The 19,570-nt window shown below is 47.1% G+C and overlaps 2 protein-coding genes across 2 annotated transcripts; both read right to left on the bottom strand.

The window, feature by feature from the left end:
- Window positions 1-2,032: 2,032 nt before the first annotated feature.
- On the bottom strand, window positions 2,033-8,916 carry xpa (xeroderma pigmentosum, complementation group A). The gene is made up of 7 exons (XM_042337731.1): window positions 8,900-8,916; window positions 7,722-8,026; window positions 6,642-6,752; window positions 4,890-4,995; window positions 3,720-3,885; window positions 3,083-3,200; window positions 2,033-2,276 (listed from the first exon to the last, which is right to left on the bottom strand). The coding sequence occupies exons 1-7, from the start codon at window positions 8,914-8,916 to the stop codon at window positions 2,125-2,127; spliced, it is 975 nt and encodes a 324-aa protein (XP_042193665.1). The 3' UTR covers window positions 2,033-2,124.
- Window positions 8,917-9,638: 722 nt separating this feature from the next.
- On the bottom strand, window positions 9,639-13,216 carry LOC103182142 (sialidase-4-like). Its single transcript, XM_007899015.2, has 3 exons — window positions 13,193-13,216; window positions 12,418-12,625; window positions 9,639-11,124 (listed from the first exon to the last, which is right to left on the bottom strand). The coding sequence occupies exons 2-3, from the start codon at window positions 12,619-12,621 to the stop codon at window positions 10,102-10,104; spliced, it is 1,227 nt and encodes a 408-aa protein (XP_007897206.1). The 5' UTR covers window positions 12,622-12,625; window positions 13,193-13,216; the 3' UTR covers window positions 9,639-10,101.
- Between the last annotated feature and the right edge of the window lie 6,354 nt (window positions 13,217-19,570).

Genomic DNA, 19,570 nt, shown 5'->3' with positions numbered 1-19,570 from the left:
TTTGTGGGTGAAAGACAACAGCCAGTTTGCGCACGGCAGTGTCCCACAAACAGCCAGTGGAGTGGGTGACCAATTTTATTTGAATAACTGAGAAATATTAGGAAGCGGTTTGGCTAATAAATTGATTAAATGGTGTGCCACATTTTTTTTATGGTCATGTAAACAAAGGATCGTTGTCAATCTATGCTGTTTCTGGAACTCCTGATTTCACTGTGTTGGACAGCCAAGATGTTGGGATACAAAACAGAACGTAGCAGAAAACTGGCCCTTTTATTCAAAATATTGTGCAGACCTGAAGAAAATATTTACTCTGGTGGACTGGAGGAAACTTGGCGTTGCAACTTTTGAAATGCACGTCAGAACATTGCATCTGCCCTCCACCATTATGTGACTAATTCTGGCGATTGACACTTAAGTTTAAGTTTCTCAATTGGATGAATAAAGGTAAATCTCACTGCAGTATTTTTAAAATATTAACAACAAATTGCATTTACATAGCGCCTATCACGGCGGGAGGACGTGATCAGTTAATGCGATCACTGAAGGAGGAATATTGTCTTCTACATCAAACTAGATATGGGTGCAATGTTGAGACTTGAATCATCTAAGTGGATATCGAGTGGTGGCTTCACCTAACGTCACCAACAGGAACTGAGGCAAAAGTGGCAGATGATTCACCCACAGCAGTATATTCAGATACCTGAGACCAAACGATGCAAGTTTCTCACTGACTAACTGGTGCACAAGAACAAAAAATACAAATTGGGGGAGGAAGGAAAAAGAAATTCTCGATGGTCGGGTATGCTGTTGACAGTTTGTTGTAATACCTATTAGTTGAGCCAACAATTGAAGGAGGTCAGTGTGCACTCAAGATGCTTCTCTCCAATTTCCCGATCCACTGGCTTGTTGGGGGAAACCGCTCAGTATTGGTTCCAGCAATTTCATGAAAAATCTGTGGAGGCAATGGCCAATCTTGGATTTGATTCTAGATTTGAAGATCAACGAAAGGGAAAATGAGAGAATTACTGAGTTTATCACCCTTGAAATAAGGGTAAGGGAAGGTTACCCACCTTATTCTCCACCCATGGAATCCTGTATCGTAGTAGTTAGAGCACTTGCCTCACAAGCGAGAGGACCTGCGTTTGATTCCCGGGCAGGGTGAAACCTTAGGCAAGTTTCCTTACTCCACACACCTCTGTTTGCCGAGCAGTAAGTAGGAATCTGATTTTTAGTCAATTGGTGGATCGCTTTCCGGGGTAAATAATCCCTTAAAAATTATATAATAATTTGGTCACTCAATCAACTGCTGTGCGCAAATGGCTGCTACGTTTCGCCCACAAAATAGTTCACTTTACAGTATATTCTTTGAAGCACTTTGAGATGTCTCAACAGCGTGATAAGGAGCTATATCAAATGCAAGGATTATTATTATTAATTGTGTTTCACATTGTGTGATGGATGTCATTGAAACATGTGTTTGAAGGATCTGCCTCCTCGCTCTGGTGACACAAACAGCAATTACAAAAAGGTGGGTTTTGACAGTGTGGAATGCACTACCCCAGAAGACAGTAGATGATGGGGTCGGAGACCTGGAACAGGCCATAATCCACTGAGTCACAGAGATAGGGCACGGAGGGCTTTGAAAGAGGACGAGGATTTTGAATTCGCTCTCATCCAGGACGTCAGTGTTCCTGGAATCGAGGGTGGAGGCAGAGAGATAGAATTGGGTGTCATCCGTGTACATGTGGACGTTGACCGCATGTCCATGGATGATGTCACCAAGAGGAAGCATGTTTACGTTGAAGAGGATAGGACCAAGGACAGAGCCCTGAGGTGAGGAACGCCACACGTGCAGGGGCTGGAGGTGAAGCCATTTGTGGAGACCGTGGGAAAGGTAAGATGTGAACCAGGCAAGGACACAACCAGGGAGACAGCCGAGAGAAAGAGGTGGTGGAGAAGGCTAGAATGGTCGACAGTGTCAAAGGCGGCAGAGAGAGCCCTGATCACTGGTGTACAAAATGTCGCTTGTGACTTTTATATAAGATTGATTTATTTTATACAAGATTCATAATGCAAAGTTTCGAATTTAAGACAAATTGACACCGCAGACCAGCATTTTCTGCGTCACATTTTTTCGTAGCTTAGCTGGTGACCACATATTACACAGGTCTTCTTGTACATGTCCTCCTCAACATCCGCTTCTTCTGGTCCATACTCGTGTTGATGTGCAGCTGATTGCTTTTTCCACAGGCTGCTCCTCACTGCTCGCCGCAGCTCTGAGAACAGTGGAAGACGACAAACAGTAGTCATTTAAGATGACCCTTTTTGATAGGTAACACACAGCAATCACAGACTTCAGCTCTTGACAAGTGAATCTTGTCCTTAGGACATCACTGATTGACAGCTGACTTTTTGCTGACAGGTAAATAGTTCATCAAGTATTTTCAAAAGAGCTACATCAAAATCTGCACTCTAAAACTCCCCCCAGCCCCCCACACACAAACACATTGGACATTTTCCTCTTGTAGTATAAGCAGGCATCACTCAAATAAATCATTATTCAAGTTGTAAGTCTCGACTTACAACTTATTTGGCAAGTAATTCATTTGTGCAACCTTATCAAAGTTCAGCGCTGATCAAATGTCCGTACAGGAGATAAAGGATAGTGATCAGGAGAAGAAAGCCTGGCTGGTTTTACAGCTGATTTTTTGGTTTGATATTACCTTGGCTGAGGTCAGCTAACAACACCCATCAGGAATCCTCATTCTCTTTCAAAGCCCTTTGCGTTTGGCTCAGCCGCTCGCCGAATAGAGTCATGGCTATTGAGGGGCTGTGACTTTTCTAAAGCTTAATAAGTACTGATCGACTTACACCGATGGAACCTTGCCAGCTCACTGCAATGGCAGGACAGCGGCGATAAAAATTCTAAAACGTTGAATGATTATTTTAATTCATCTGAAAAAAAAATTGGGAGTTTAAAAAGAAATCTTCCCCTGAATCAAACAGGCAGTTAAAGAGACGTGGGCACATACGAGCCACAGCTGGTTAGGCGGCCCTGACACAGCCAGGCGCCCTCGCGCACCTTTTACTTTTTTGTCAAATTTCTTATGCTTCATTTTCTCTCGAGTTTCTTGACGGGCTTCCTTGGCTTCTTCCAAAGCTTCCTCGCTGCCCCACACCTCCAGGGAACGCTTCGCCGCCTAAAGACGGAAAAATAAAAAGCACGCAAACCTCAGAGACGTGATCTCGAACATTGCCGCTGTTGCGCACGGTTGTTCTCCCTGGCGCTGACGCGGGGTGAAAACCAAAAATATTTTGCCTTCAATTGAGAGGATAATCGGTGTTTATTTGCAACAGTTATCCAACCACCTCCCATTTCACGGCTTGGGGAAAGCGGCTCTCTCTGCAGGAAATATCAAAAGCTATTCTAGAGTTATTAAGGTATTAAACACATTAAGGTACGTCAAGTTGTGCACATCCTCGGCTCATTCATCTAAACCGGCCATCATAAAAATCATGATTACAGTAATGAGTCTCTACGCTCCATGATCCCATGTTAATCTCTTCATTGGTCAGATCAATTCACTCAAATTTGCCCACAGTCACCATGTTTTGAGAGCTGGGACCGTCCTCGTGGCGTGAAAGATGCTATATAAAGGTGAAGCTGTTGTCTTTGATGTTGGACCAAATGAATTACTTTGAAAGATACCGGCATTTACCTGGCATCTCAGGTAAAGTTTCATGTCTCCCCACTGGGAATGGTGCGGGTTCTTCTTCAGCATGTACTGCAGGACAGGTTCCCGCTTGTCCAGGTCACAGTCTTTCAGCAGAAACTCCTTCTTTGCATCTGTCCGTGTGATGAGCCTGTGTTTGCCTTCAGCATCTCTGAAATTAACAAGGTATCCAATCGGTGAAACGGCTAAAACCTAAAACAACGGGCCCAGAGAGTGAAAAACGTAGGCCAGGAGGTTAGACGTTTTTATATACAATGCAGCATTTGCTGAATGATTATTTTAATTCATCTGAAAAAAAATTGGAAATCTCCTCCTTTGGTTAGCCATTCATGGGGGTACCTAGACAGAAACATGCTGATGTGCCAAGACACTCGGCTCACCAAAAAAACAAAAATATTTCTGCCAGTGATCTATATTCCTGTAGCTCAGTGGTTAGAGCACTCGCCTCACGAGCGAGAGGACCTGAGTTTGATTCCCGGGCAGCGTGAAACCTTAGGTAAGTTTCCTTACTCCACACGCCTCTGTTTACCCAGCAGTAAGTAGGAACCCGGTTATCAGTCGAATGTCGGGACTGTTTGTGGATCAAAAAATGATTTGGCCACTCAATCCATGACTGTTTGTGGGACGCTGCTGTGCACAATTGGCAGCCGCGTTTCGCCCATAAAATATACAGTCAATACACTCTATATCCTGTGAAGCACTTTGAGACGTCTCGAAGATATGATAAGGCGCTATATCAAATGCAAGGATTATTATAAGAAACAAATGCTTGCTTCCATTTTTAAGGATAGTTGACAATAAGGACAGGAGGAGGACATGGCCTGTTCCACCAGTTTATTCACGGCTTATCTTTCATCTCACATTTCCGCCTTCTCTCCGTATCCCTAATCAATTCTGCATCTAGTCTTTCCCACAATGTCCTATAGAGTCCTCACCATCTGAAGTCTCTCCTGCACGACACATTTCTGCCATATTATCCAAGAGAGTTTCCACACAGACACATCCAATTTCTACCAACAAAATTATCTGCTTCAACCTCCTGCCAGATTTTCCCAGGCATTGAGAGCACCACAATATCTAGGATTGAGCACCGTGTCCCTGAAACCTACAGAACATTGCATTTAAACAGGAAAGGGACCAAACGACTGGCAGTACCTGCAGGCATCGCACACAGACAGATTGAAGCGATTGCTGAGAAAGGACTCCATGAATTCTTTGTCACATCCCTCGCACATTAAATAATCGAATTCCAGAAAAGGTCCTGAAAGAAAGGAAGACAAATACTCATGTGGAGTAGACTCTTCCTCACTAGAAACACCCTTAACAGCAGATTAAATAGTTACCTAAGCTTGGGCAGGATAGAGACTGGTTGTAATGCATACCCTCAGAAGTTTGTGTACTCAGCCAGATGTTTAATCACACTACAGGAACAGTCAGGAACACTACAGAACCACAGAACATATTAAAAAGATGACATTATTAACTCAATGACTCAGTGGTCCAATGCAACAGCACTGAGCCAGTCAACACCTGTGACTAATAATAGTTATGTAAGACATTGGAATCCCGTTATAACATAGCTCTTGGAATTTTATGTTTTATGACATAAAATCCCAACCCAGAATGAAGCAACGCTTTCAATTCCCACGCACACAGCCGACCGACCGGTCCCTCCAATAAAAAAAATGCTGAATTCCAGATCATCGAGTCGCTCCCGACGTCACTCCTCTGTGCTGCACACGTGCGGGGAATGGTGTCGGTGGTGACCCAATGACCCAGAGGTTAACCATTTTAGTGTGAGAGCTGGTCAGCTGTGAGCTGCAGTCGTTGATTCCAACCCTATTTTGAAGGACAAGGTACAGAAGTGAAAGCTATACAGATTATCCCTCGGCTGACGGCATGTCACAGTTATAAAGTTGTAAATTGTACATCACGTTCAATAGCTCAGGAAACCTTTTCACTTGTACTCTGCCGACAAAAGCACCAAATTTCCCAAAGTATTTCCATTAATATAGTGAGATTAATCCAAAACACAAGTCACTACATTTTACAGTATATCCTGATAAGCGGTTTGGGACCTTTGCTATACTAAATGTCAGGATTATTTAGTACTATATAAATGCTGTTTAGCGACCTGTACAGCACAACTTCTGTTAAATCAAATAATACGATCTAACAGTGTGAACTGATCCACCCAAATCATTCTGCACCTAAGGCATTCTGGACAGTACACTTCACACTCACTCACACCACTGTCTGTAAAAGGAATTGTTTCCAGTACGACTTCTAAAATATAAATGACCAGGGAAGGATTCTGAGCCAAACAGAATAACTGGGTTCAAGATACATCCTGATGGGTGAAATTCCTACCCACTGATGTGTAGAATATGTGTAGAATGAGATTTCCCTTTAGCCGGATAGGTAAAGTCTGCTAAAAACCTACAGATCTTTCGATAATGCATCTGTCAGTTATGAAGGAGTCCTGCCGCATACTACGGGTACTACAATAATAATCCTTGCATTTCATACAGCGCCTCATCACGTCTTCGAGACGTCTCAAAGCAGCTTTACAGAATATACTGTGAAGTAAATTGACTGTGTATTTTGTGGGCGAAACGCGGCGGCCAATTGCGCACATTAATGTTCCACAAACAGTCGTACATTGAGTGACCGGGTTTTTTTTTAAGCGATTATTACCCCCGGAAAAGCGATCCGCCAATCGACTAACAGCCTGGTTCCGACTTACTGTTAGATAAACAGAGGCGTGTGTGCGTGTGTGTCAGGAAACCTGCCCAACGCTTTGCCCTGACCCGGGCCATCTCACGCGGGTCCTCTCGCTCGCGAGGCGAGTGCTCTAACCACTGAGCTACAGGACTCCGCAAACGCCTTCAGTGAATGGAAGGGTACCTGGCTCACTGATCACTTTATCCACCTCCTGCACCACCTCCGCTTCTTCTTCCAGAAAGAATCCGCCCTCCGTGTCTTTCACTTTGGGGAGAAGATGTGCACCAGTGCCGCCTGTCAGCGCGGAAGAAAAATGTGGCATTATATGTATACACAGCCATTGAAAGTCCCTTTCCCGGTGAAACTAACCGAAGACGAGGGGGAGGATTTCTCTGCTATCGTTGTCTTGGAAGACGTTTTGATTTATTTTTGTTTCTACTACTGGGAGTAGGGGGTCAGTCTTTGGGACCTTCATCCAAATGGGCCGATGGAGATGTGGGGGACCTTCACACCTCACCGTGAGGGGTTTGCACGGCCGAACCTCGGACTCCATACCCTTCACAGAAGAGGCTTTGGGCGGTCATCGGAATCAGGACAACCCGCGGGGGTGTGGGGGGGGGGGGGGGGGGTGTGGGGGGCTGGGGGGGGGTGTGGGGGGGCTGGGGGGGGGGTGTGGGGGGGCTGGGGGGGCTGGGGGGGGGGGGGGTGTGGGGGGGGTGGGGGGGGGGGGTGGGGGGGTGGGGGGGGGGGGGTGTGGGGGGTGTGGGGGGGGCTGGGGGGGTGGGGGGGTGTGGGGGGGCTGGGGGGGGGGGTGTGGGGGGGTGGGGGGGGTGGGGGGGGGTGTGGGGGGGGGGGGGGGGTGTGGGGGGGGTGTGGGGGGTGTGGGGGGCTGGGGGGGTGTGGGGGGGTGGGGGGTGTGGGGGGGGGTGTGGGGGGGGGTGTGGGGGGGCTGGGGGGGGGTGGGGGGGGGGGGGGGGTGTGGGGGTGGGGGGGCTGGGGGGGTGTGGGGGGTGTGGGGGGTGGGGGGGGCTGGGGGGGGTGTGGGGGTGTGTGGGGGGGGGTGGGGGGGGGGGGGGGTGTGGGGGGGTGGGGGGGGGTGGGGGGTGTGGGGGGTGTGGGGGGGGGGCAACGATGCCATTGAAGCTCCTCGATGAGAGCTCTGCTGTGACTCTCCTGTGAGGAGCTTTGGGATCCGCCGCAGCTTTTGATTCACCTTCGTCCCCTCCCCACCCCCTCCCCTCTCCGCGACGCTCCGGTACTCGCCTGAGCGGAGGGCGGGGAGGGGTCCGCTCGCCACCCGCGCCCGCCTCAGCAGCAGCGCTCGCTGTCGGCTCCTCTCGATCTTGGCCACAACCGCCGGCGTTAGCGCCGCCCCTCCGGCCCCTCCGGCCCCTCCGGCCCGCGCCGCCGCTCCGGCCCCTCCGGCCCCTCCGGCCCGCTCCGGCCGCTCCGGCCCCTCCGGCCCGCGCCGCCGCCGCCGCCGCCGGGGACGGGCCTCCCGCCCCCGAATCCATATCGGGGACGAGAGCGGCTCCGGCGTCCCTCCCGGTGGCGCCTTCGAGCGCCCCCTGTGAGTAGCAGCGGAACGCTCGGGAGACGCCGCCCCGAACTCCGTGCCCCGCGGGTCCCCGCACCGGCCTCGGTACCCGCGGGTACGGGGAGGAGGAGGAGGAGGAGGATTCGCTTTGTATCGGCCCCAACGAGCGCCGCGCACCTCCGCGACCCCTTTCCGGACGGTCACCGACCCCTCCGACACCTCTCTCAACGGATTTCAGTCTCTGCGCAGACGCTGCCTGACCCGCCGCTCGGCCCTGACCCGCCGCTCGGCCCTGACCCGCCGCTCGGCCCTGACCCGCCGCTCGGCACTGACCGCCGAGTGCTTCCGAGACGTTCCGATGTCAAACGGCGATTACAAAGATGCAAAGTCCTTCCGTCCGTCCGTGTCGGTGTCTGAGCTGTCACCGCGACGTGTGTCGTCGAAGCTTCCGCCACCGCGTGACCCGCGGCCACTGGAGTCCCTCTCCCCACCTCGGCCCCACGTCAGGGCCCCTCTCCCCACCTCGGCCCCACGTCAGGGCCCCTCTCCCCACCTCGGCCTCACGGTGCGGTCGTGACTGGTTCTGGAGACGAATACGGATGGATTCGCGCCGTTAAACTTAGTTAATACTCCACAACTAACGGCTCCGCCTTAGTCAGTTGCTCCGTTAGGAACCGACCGACCGACGGAACTGTGACGATTAGGGACCGACAGCAACAACAACTGCTCACGAGGCCGTGTCCCCCCCCTCCCCCCTGTGCCCCTCCGGTCCCTGTGCCCCTCCCCCTCCCCTGTGCCCCTCCCCTGGTCCCCCCCCCCTGGTCCCCCCCCCCCCCGCCTGTGCCCCTCCCCCCCCCCGGGTCCCTGTCCCCCCCCCCCCCCGGGTCCCTGTGCCCCCCCCCGCCCCCCGGTCCCCCCCATTGGTCTCTGTTGACTCACCAACGGCCGCGGCTCCACTTCCAGTCGCCAGGCCCGAGGGTCACATGACCCGACAGCCGGACAGCGCCCTCTGGTGGTGAGTGGCTACAGCGCCCTCTGGTGGTGAGTGGCTACAGCGCCCTCTGGTGGTGAGTGGTTACAGCGCCCCCTGGTGGTGAGTGGCTACAGCGCCCCCTGGTGGTGAGTGGCTACAGCGCCCCCTGGTGGTGAGTGGCTACAGCGCCCTCTGGTGGTGAGAGGTTACAGCGCCCCCTGGTGGTGAGAGGTTATAGCGCCCCCTGGTGGTGAGTGGTTACAGCGCCCCCTGGTGGTGAGCGGTTACAGCGCCCCCTGGTGGTGAGCGGTTCAGTCTCGAGTGTCCTTCTGCAGCCCTTCAGTCGGTTTTGGGTGCTCTCGTGGGTTATTAAGACCCGGTCGGAGTGGGATTTCATCGACGCTGCATTTCACAGTGGCCCTTAACAGTCAACCAGAGGGCCGGACAGAAATTAAATTAAATTTAAATGTCCTGAGTTAAATGACACACTCAGGAGGACAATAAATATCCTCGAATTTCCTTTCACGAGGGCGTGAAAAGCGTTATGCAAATGTAATTTGACGTCGTTGTCGTTGCTGCCTCACAGTCCGCACCTGGAGAACAAGTCAACTAACACCGATAATTCTTCCATCGTTCATGTCAGGAGGACATTTCACAGCACTTCACAGGATTTACTGTATTTTATCTTTATTGAATTGCTTTTGCCATTTCTTTCAAAATATTTCCATTGACCATTTTAGAACATATGCAGCAGAATGGTGTTTGACATCACTGAACAATTCCAGAAAATTATATGCTGTGGATTACTCATAAATAATAATTTATTACACACAGGTATTACAATGGTTTCTACAATCAACATTCCTTTAGAATTAGATCCTACCAGATCCATACGACCTGCGGAAGAATATTTTTCTTCCTTTCCTGCTTCCCCTCTATGCAATTTAATGTCAATATGGTCAATTCACTTTACAGTATATCCTGTGAAGTGCTTTGAGACATCCCAAAGACATGATAAGCCGGTATATCAAATGCAAGGATTATTATTAAGGTATAATCAGCATTGTAAAATATTTGCACTGTTTGCTTTATTTCACAATACCTCAATCACACATTTTCTTCTTCAGTTTGAATTAAGGCTTCCTCCTCAGAAGATTCTGAAGGACCTCATCAAGTTGGAAGACACTGAAGGAGATTTGTTCACATTCCCTACTGGAGCCACATTCATATAAACAGGCAACTAATGGAACTTCTTCCGTAGGGAGTTCCACCAAAGCCAGTTCTGAGTAGGCACTTGGCCCAGAATTAATAACCCAAGGTTCTGTCCAGGTATGAGTACTGTCTGGACAAGTGTTAAGATAAATTCCTAAATCTTTGCGTGACTTGGAGTTTGTAGTGTGAGAGAACAGTATAACCTCAATATCTTCCCCTGATTTTAAGACATTCTTCTCTTGCTGACAGTGATGCTGCTTTATATCAGAATAGATGTTCAAATGGGACAATTTTTTGGCTGGAAAAGAGATGATGCTGCCATGGCAGCCATTGGGTGGCTCAACTAGTTTTTCTACCAGGTGCGCATCCATAAAGGTAAGGCCACCGTCTGTGCTGAAAGTCTGCACTCGGCACTGCTTCTTGCCATGTTTATTGCTCCGAGCATTGCAATACAGGATACAATTTTCATCAGCTCTGCTTACCTGTACCATCTGACACTCCCCACATTCCTCTTTGGAAACAAACTGCCCAAAACTCCAGGTCTTTCCATGATCATCGCTAAAGAAAGTAAAGGCACGTGCCTTGGTCCCACTCCCGCTCTGTTTCTGATAGGCATAGGCAGGGATAATGAGCCGCCCAGACCTGAGCTGCGTCCCATGGCCTGGACCTACAGCAAACGTTGCCCACTCCTTAATACACTGACCAATGGTACAAGCTGTCAGGTCAGTAACATTGCTCCACGTCTGCCCTTGATCCTCACTGCTGACGTGGCAGAGACGGGTGACGTTTTTACCTGTTCTGATTTGTTGATGCTCGGGTGTATTTCCAAAGACAGCAATGAAGAGGAGGAAGATAGTGTTTGTATCTTTGTCGTAAACAGGGCAAGGATTCATGGATCTGTGGTCCTTCAGTCTTGCAGCCTGAACGCTTGTAACATTTTCCCACTGTGAAAAGTAAAAGAAAATTAAATAGAAATGAGCAATTACATCAAATCATAGAAACAGGAGGAGGCCATTCAGCCCCTCGAGCCTGTTCCACCATTCTATAAGATCATGGTTGATTTGTACCTCAACTCCAATTACCCACCCTTGACCCGTATTCCTTGATATCCCGACCTAATAAATACCTATCCACCTGAGTCTTGAAAATGTGAATGAATCCAGCACACACAACCTTTTGGGGGGGAAGAGAGTTCCAAATTTCCACTATGCTTTCCATGAAAAACTGCCTCCTGATTTCACTCCTAAATGGCCGAGCTCTAATTTTAAGATTATGCCCCCATGTTCCGGATTCCCCACCAGAGGAAATAGTTTCTCGGTATCTGACCATACATCAGCAGTGAACTGAGTTGAACACTGAAAGCATTTTTATTTGCATTAAACTAGGTGGGGTTTCATTTCTTTTGACATGTGCCTGATTGCTTGGAAACTTGTGTAATATAAAAATTTGATTTAATTTTCCTGAATCACAATCTTGTTCTGAATCATACATCCTGGAACTTCCCAGTTAGAAAATTACATCCTCATACCCTAGGCTGAATATAAGTGACATTCTGACTTTTGAGAACATATAGAACCTATATGGACATACATGGATCTCTATCTTGCATAGGGCATTAAAAAGCTTTTCTTATTTTCTGCCGATACAGTATAATTCACATAAGTCATATCAGTCAGGAGCATAACATTTTATATGACTTACGTGAAGTTGCAGGTAAACTATTAGAAATCGTTGAAAATCTGATTTAATCAATAATCTAATTCATGCGTAATTTAATGCAGCTGATAAGTGCACATCAGGTCATAGGTTAAGACTGAGATTCCCTGTGATTCAAGGCCTCTGGTATACGCAGGAGGAATGGAGGGTAGGGGAGCGGTGTTATTAATAATATAATAATAATATAATAATACGAGTTAAGAGGTGATTAATATGAATCGTGTAAAGAAATCAAAGTGTTTTTGATAGGAAACTGAATAGGACTCGGGTGAATGTATGACTTAAGTGTTTATACAATTTATAGACTTATGCGAAGAGTCTCCTTTTGACAACAACAAATTACACTTGTATAGCTCCCTTCATATCAGAAAGATGTCCCAGGATGCTGGACAATTAGGGGTTTTAACAAAAAACAGAGGCAAAAGTGCTACCAACTGAGTCAGGCTGACTTGACACCTGATGAAGTGCTCTAACTTCTTAACCATCACAAGACTCATCCCCGTATCCCCGTTCCCAATTACCTCAAAATTCTTCAAAGGCTTCTTATAGGTGCCCTTCCGTAGCATTAACACATCAGCATTTTCGTCTTTGGGTCCCAGTCTCTTCTCAGCAAACGCCAAAAGGGTATCTGTGTTTGGAACGTGGAGGAGGGAAGGAATACGATACCAAAACTCTTTTTCCCTTTTGAATAGGATAGTTTTACTAGAAACATTTGAAGATGCCATCTCGCTGCAATAGAATTGAAATGAAATAGATATCAATGCGCCTGAAGAGAGGAAAACAGACACTGAAGATGAATTCCACACGGCACACCAACTACAGGCTGTAGTTTATTTTGGACGTAGAAAACACGGAAATTTCCAGCATGGAACAAGCCAACTGATGCATCATATCGGCCATTACTAAGTTGCCCTTTTATTTGAATCTAACTTTCCAGATGATCCCTCAATGATTTTACTGTTGATTTTAAACACGTTGAGGGAGAAATAAACCTAAATACACATTGTACCAGACCTTTTATACCCATGCACGAGATAAAACTGGCTGATCTTTAAACACGACTGCTGTTTTTTCACAATTATTTATGTGGCTCCTTTGTATTATTGTCCCAAGCTCAGCACCACATTCACCCTACTTTATTGGTTGCTCTTGCTTCCGTATCCTCCATTGGACAAGTTCTGACAGCATATCACCACACTGAGAGAACATATGCTCTCTGCCGTTTTGTTGCTGGGTTTGCTTCCCGGCGTGGGCGAAATGTTGGGCACTTGCCTTACTCTACACACCTCTACTTACCAAGCAGTAAGCAGGAACCCGGCTGTTATTCGATTGGCGGATCGCTTTTCTGGAGGTAATAATCCCTTCAAAAAACAACAACAACAATTACTTGGGCACTCAATCCACGACTATCCGTGGGACACTGCTGCGTGCAACTGGCTGCCGCGTTTCCCCCACAAAATTCACGTTACAGTATATCCTGTGAAGCGCTTCGGAGACGTCTAGAAGATGTGCGATAAGGCGCTCCATCAAACCCAAGGATTATAATAACTTCCGGTGCTCCCTCCCTCCAGCTCGTCCCCCTCCCTCTGTCTGTCGTTAAATTCCACCCGACAACCAACATAACTTTGGCAGCTATAACATGCTATAATATAATATGTATTATATATAATATATATATATTATATACAATATATATTATCATAGCTATAACATGCTATAACATAACATATATAGTATATATAATGTATGTGTGTATGTATTATATACAATATATTATGTCATCGTAGCTATGATATGCTATAATATAATATGTATATTATATATAATGTATATATGTATTATATACAACATATTATATTATAGCTATGATATGCTATAATATAATATATATACTATATATAATAATATATATATAATAGCCGCGCGCAACCGGCTGCCGCGTTTGGCCCCCAAACATCCGGTCAATTCACTCGACCCTCTAAACTGCGAAGCGCTTTGAGAGGTCGAGAAGACGCGATAAGGCGCCGTATCAAACGCGAGGATTATTATCATTATTATTAATTATGAATTATTATGATGATGTGAGGGGCGGCGTTTTTTTTTGTTGCCGCCGCGTTGCGTCGCGTTGGACCTGTTGCTGCTGCTGCTGTAACGGTGGGTTAACGGTGGGGTAACGGGGTCACCCCCTCCCCCTCTTCCCAGGTCCTAATCCCTGACCGTGCAGCGCCTTGGGACGCCCCCCCCCCTCCCCCCTCCCCCACCGCTGTGAGAGGCGGCTTCACCGATGACAGTTCGGTGGTTGTGTCGGTAATGACGGGCGGGAAAGCGCCGCCGCCGCCGCCGCTCCGGCTCAGGGCTGTGACCCGCGGGCGGGCGATTACCGGGAGCCGAGTGCAGCGACGCCCCTTAAAAGTGACTGGTCTGTCCCTTCCAGGGTCCTGCTGACCAGTGCCAGTCCCGGGGGCCCGGGGGTCAGTCGGCCCTCGGGAGGCCCCCCCCACCCCACCCCCGGTGACCCGCTTGGCTCAGGCCCCTGGAGACCGTCACAGAGAGAGCCGGTAAACGTACACGTCAACCTGGGAGTCACTGACCTGACGCCGGTGCCGGTGAGGCACAGGACAGGACAGGCCGCGGTCGGGCGGCGGCGGCGGCGACGCCTCCGCTCACTCGCGGGGACGAGAAGACGCCCAACGGTCGCCGCGCGCGCTGAACCCTCCTTTGCCTTTGCGGCGCATGCGCGGCGGCGGCAGGCACGTGACGCCTCCGCCCGCACCCACGTGACTCGCCCGCTCGGCCTCACCTCGCACGCTCTGCGCGTGCGTGCGTGTGTGTGGGTGTAATACACACTTCGCACCGCAAGGGAGGCGACAGAGAGCTGCCTGCTCCCCCCCCCCACCACCACTCCCCACTTCATCTCAACATCAACCACCAACCACCAACCACTGCATCCATTTAATTTGGTCATGGTCACCCCCCACCCCCCCCCAAAAAAAAATATCACGATAATTTGGTGACGCAACCCGCAGCTGTTTGCGGGGACGCTGCCGTGCGCGATTGGCTCCCCCCGCGCTCCGCCCGCAAGATACGGTCGCTTCGCCCCAACGCTATGTTCTGTGGAGCGCTCCGAGAACGTCTTCGCTCCCTCCCTCCCCCCCCTCCCCTCACCCTGACCGTTTCCCCACCCAACCTGACCCAACTGTCCAGCGCCTCGGGACGTCCTCCCGGCGTGAAAGGCGCTCTACAAATGAAATCTTGTTGTTGTTGTCTTGAAGACCTGATAAGGCACCTGTATCAAATGCGAGGGGCTATTATTTATTACTAACCTCTGCGAGTCCTTGCTCTTCCCTGTTTTCGCCCACAAAATCCACAATCCACTTGGCTGTGTATTCTGTGAAGCGCTTTGAGACGTCTCAATCTCAACGGCGTGATAAGGCGCTACATCAAATGCAAGGATAATAATAATCCTTGCATTTGATATAGCGCTTCTCACGTCGGGAGGACGTCCCAAAGCGCTTCACAGAACACACTGTAAAGTGAATTGACTGTATATTTGTGGGCGAACGCGGCAGCCAATTGCGCACAGCAATGTCCCACAAACAGTCGTAGATTGAAAATGACCAATTTATTATTGTTTTTGGTTTTGGAGGGATTATTATTAGGCTCTGTGTGGAGTAAGGAAACTTGCCCAAGGTTTCGCCCTCTGCCTGGAATTGAACCCAGGTCTCTCACTGGCAAAGCGAGTGCTCTAACCATACTATTCATTGGTCCCTGCCCCACCTCGTACTGGTCTCTAAATCTCACCAAAACCCTACCTCTTTGAGACGTCTCAATGACGCGATAAGGCGCTGTATCGAATGCAATGGTTATTATTATTTTGTTCTTTACCCCCTCTCCATATCCATCTTTAAATCCCACCAAAAACCCCATGCCTATGATCCCCCTTCTTCCTTGCTCAATATTGGACCCCACCTTTGTGAAGTGCGTTAAGACATTATACTACGTGAATTTCAGGGCACTACATTAAACACTTAGTTAGCCTCATTTAATCGGCAGCGCTCCGGTCTCTTGAGCCGGAAGATTATGAGTTCAAATCCCAAGACTGCACTTTTGAATTCACGTCCAGGATGGTCCAACCTCAGGCTGTTGAGGGACAGATGCCCTATTGGAGAAACTCCACGGGGCACAGAATTAATATTTTTGTGTCTTCCTCTTCCAGAAACAACATTTACGGGTTATGGAGGGAGAGGGTGGGCCAGATGAAATGGAGGGAGGGTGGGGGATGAAATCGGCCCGCTGGCCGCCAGTTGGAGCACCCTGTGGGAGGTGACACCGCATTGCTGGGTATGCACTGTATCGTTGGCGTTGCTATCCCTTGGATTGTGTATTTTATGACCTTAAACTGAGGTCCCATTTAACTGTTCAGGCGTATGCTAAAGATCCCATGGCACCATGTTATTAGTCTTGATCATCACTCAACTGCCCCTTAAACCTGTGCTCTGACCCATTCATCTTTCTCCCACCTTCACCACCTGTCCCTTTAGCTACCGAGTCCCTTTATCCATACACTCATTACGTGCACCCTAGAGTATGCCAATTCAGCTCTCTAGACTTCCCAACTCTCTAGAACTCCACCCCGGAGACCCTTTCCGTGCTCCTTCCCTTGCCTCCTTCAAGGTCCGTCTCAAGACCTTTTGACCTTCCCAGCCCTATCACCCTTGCACCCCATCCCAGTTGAATCTAACCTCCAGCTCGGGGGTGACCCTCGACTTGTCCAGTGGCTTGGGACCTACTCCCGCCATGAAAGACACTATATAAACGCAACTTATTGTTGTTACAGATCATCCGGATCTCTGAAATTCCCGCATTAGGCTCTATGAACCCATCACCTCCATGCCTCATCTGAGGTTCCGTCTGCCTGTCCAGGTGGATGTTAAGGATCCCATGGCACTATTTGTTAAGTAAGTTTCTCCTGGTCTCCTGACCAAATCACTCAAAAATTTGGGTCACCCACTCCATGGCTGTTTGTGGTACATTGCTGTGGGCAAATTGGCTGACGCATTCACCCACAAAATACTCAGTCCCACCACTTCACAGTATATCCTGTGAAACGCTATGAGAATCTCAACAACATAAGGCACTACATCAAATGTAAGGATTATTATATTACAAAACAGGACGATTTCTGAATACTGTATCCTCAATAGCAATGGGGGGAGGGGGTTATCTTGATGCTAGAGAAATTTGCAAATTAAGATTTGACTTACTTTGTGAATTGCAAACTGTGATGTTCATGGAATCTTATCCCCTGGAGGGCAAGAATTCACTGCAGCATCTGAACCGGAATACAAATATAAATTTCCTCCAAAACTGCACCTATGACCTGACCGTATTTACAAGACAGACAAGTGAATATCTGTACGTTCTTGGTCCTCGGATAACCCAGTCACTAAAGATACACATGCGTCTCTCACAATTCAATTGTGTGCAATTACTGAAAACACTTGGTTATATTATTAAAACCCAGAGTTAAGCTCAAAACCCTTGTACTGTCAATATTTAACAGGTGTGGGGTTTAAAGGGCATTTGAAAGCAAACATTTTTACGATATTCTGCTGGCATATAAAGCTTGGCTGAAGTTAAGGTCAATAGTTGCCAGTTGGTTACACGAAAGGATAATATAAATTTTGAACTGTTCCCCCACAATCCACGGTACATTTAGTTGAGGACAGATCTCAAACCTTTTTGGTTCTATGTCCAAAAACGAAAACTAGTTGAAAGAATTTAGATTCTATGATCCATTTAAGACATGTATATTAATAATGTACTTTGATTAACAGTTTATAAATTTGTTGTTGAAAAAGCCATAATTTCAATGCTCCATTAAAGTCTCAGATACTCAATCTCAAAAGAGAGCTAAAACACTACATTTAACACAACAGACAATCCCCACACCTGATCCGGCTGCTCTTCTGAAATTGATGAAGGTCTTAAATAATAAATAAGCTTCTAAAGAAAGCGTGTAACTAGGATTAAAAAAAGTACCCATTACTTATTGATTACGTATCGCCTCCAGTATCTACTTTCGGACTAAAGCTTTAAGAAACACGTTCTACAAATATGTACATTAATTGTGAAACAAATACAATTTTCAAAGCAAATTTTATTGTGCAGATGCCATGATCCGTTTTCTTTTCGCTTTATATTTGGTAATTTCTACCCTGAGTAATTAGTTCAACTACTGTTGAAACTGCATAGCAAAGGTGTGTAATAGTGGGTTTTCTCAGCAGTTGCAGTTTGTAGGGTTAGTGAATAATATTCCACTTAGCAATAGTAGCAGCAAATACAACGTTCCCCTTATTAAAGGGGAAACAATCTATTAAGTCAGTTTATTCAAAAATAATCCCTTACAAAGTGTTTTAAACCATGTGCAGTTGTTGAAATAAAGGTAGGTAACTTTGCATATTTATTACTATTTTAAGGTGGGCTGAAAGGAAGTTTCTATATAATTTAGTTCATTCTTTGTAGGACAACATCCCCATAAATATTTTTACTCTGTAGCTGAGCATTGTACTACTAATGTTATACAGCTCATCCCAGTGTTATCCAGGTCATCCCAGGCATAAACAGCGTGGACACTGCCACTCCTCCCCCCTTTCCCCACACATATTGTGTTAAGTTACTCATTAGGTTCCTCGAAAACATCGCAGCACAGAGTTTAAAACTCTTGGAAAAGGATAGGTATTGTTGGATTAAACTTGACACTTGCTTTTAAGACAGTATAGTGTTCTGCTTACACAAGTACAGGTATTGTAATCAGGTAAACATCTAGCTGGGTGAAGCCTTATGGCATCTTTCGGTCCAGAAATGTGTAAAGGTTTCAGCTCAAAATGAACCAAACAATGTTCTGCTTTTGCATCCTTTGTGTAAAGTCCAACACATTACCCAATTTACAGGAGTTTCTATGAACAGTTGACACAAGATTAATTTATAGTTCAAATTCAATTAACTATAGAAGAGGCTTAAAAAAATCCATGACCACATACCCATTTATATATTCATCCTGATAGCATTATCTGTTCGAACCATGAAATAAAAATAATCATATTTTACTGGCAAGCAGAAGTACACGACTATATAAAACTATACACAGAAGGCACACAACTCCAAAAAGCTGTTAAATAGAATCAATACTTTAGTTGAATCTAGCAGTGTCTAGCATTCAATAGAGCCAATATTTTGCTATTAAGGTGGATTGCACAGAAATTATAAAACATCTGTTACAGGTAGCCAAATTCTGAATCTGTAAGTGTTTATAGCCCACACTATAGAATGGTATGTGATAATCATAGGATTACTTACATTTTATATTTAGTGTTTAACAGCAAAGCATGCATTTGAGGAAACATGATGAGTTAAGAAAGAACCAGTCCATTGCCTTTTAAACATCCACAGAAAGTTGTTGCACTGCGGGTTAATTTCGGCAAGTACCCAATCCAATTAACTTGATGTCACATGGCTCATACAAACAGAAGGCAAGTCTAAAGACATCATAATCCGCAGGTAACTAACTCCAAAACATACTGCCACAAGAAATCCAATTAATTTTCAATGCTGAAATATTTACCTGGCATCCTTGAATATGGAACCATTGTCTAAATCTAAAGCCATAGTTGT

Source organism: Callorhinchus milii, unplaced genomic scaffold (assembly GCF_018977255.1).
Source record: "Callorhinchus milii isolate IMCB2004 unplaced genomic scaffold, IMCB_Cmil_1.0 Scaffold1, whole genome shotgun sequence".
Lineage (NCBI taxonomy): Eukaryota > Metazoa > Chordata > Chondrichthyes > Chimaeriformes > Callorhinchidae > Callorhinchus > Callorhinchus milii.
The sequence above is the reverse complement of the archived record's forward strand: the minus strand, read 5'-3'. Positions and strand labels throughout refer to the sequence as shown.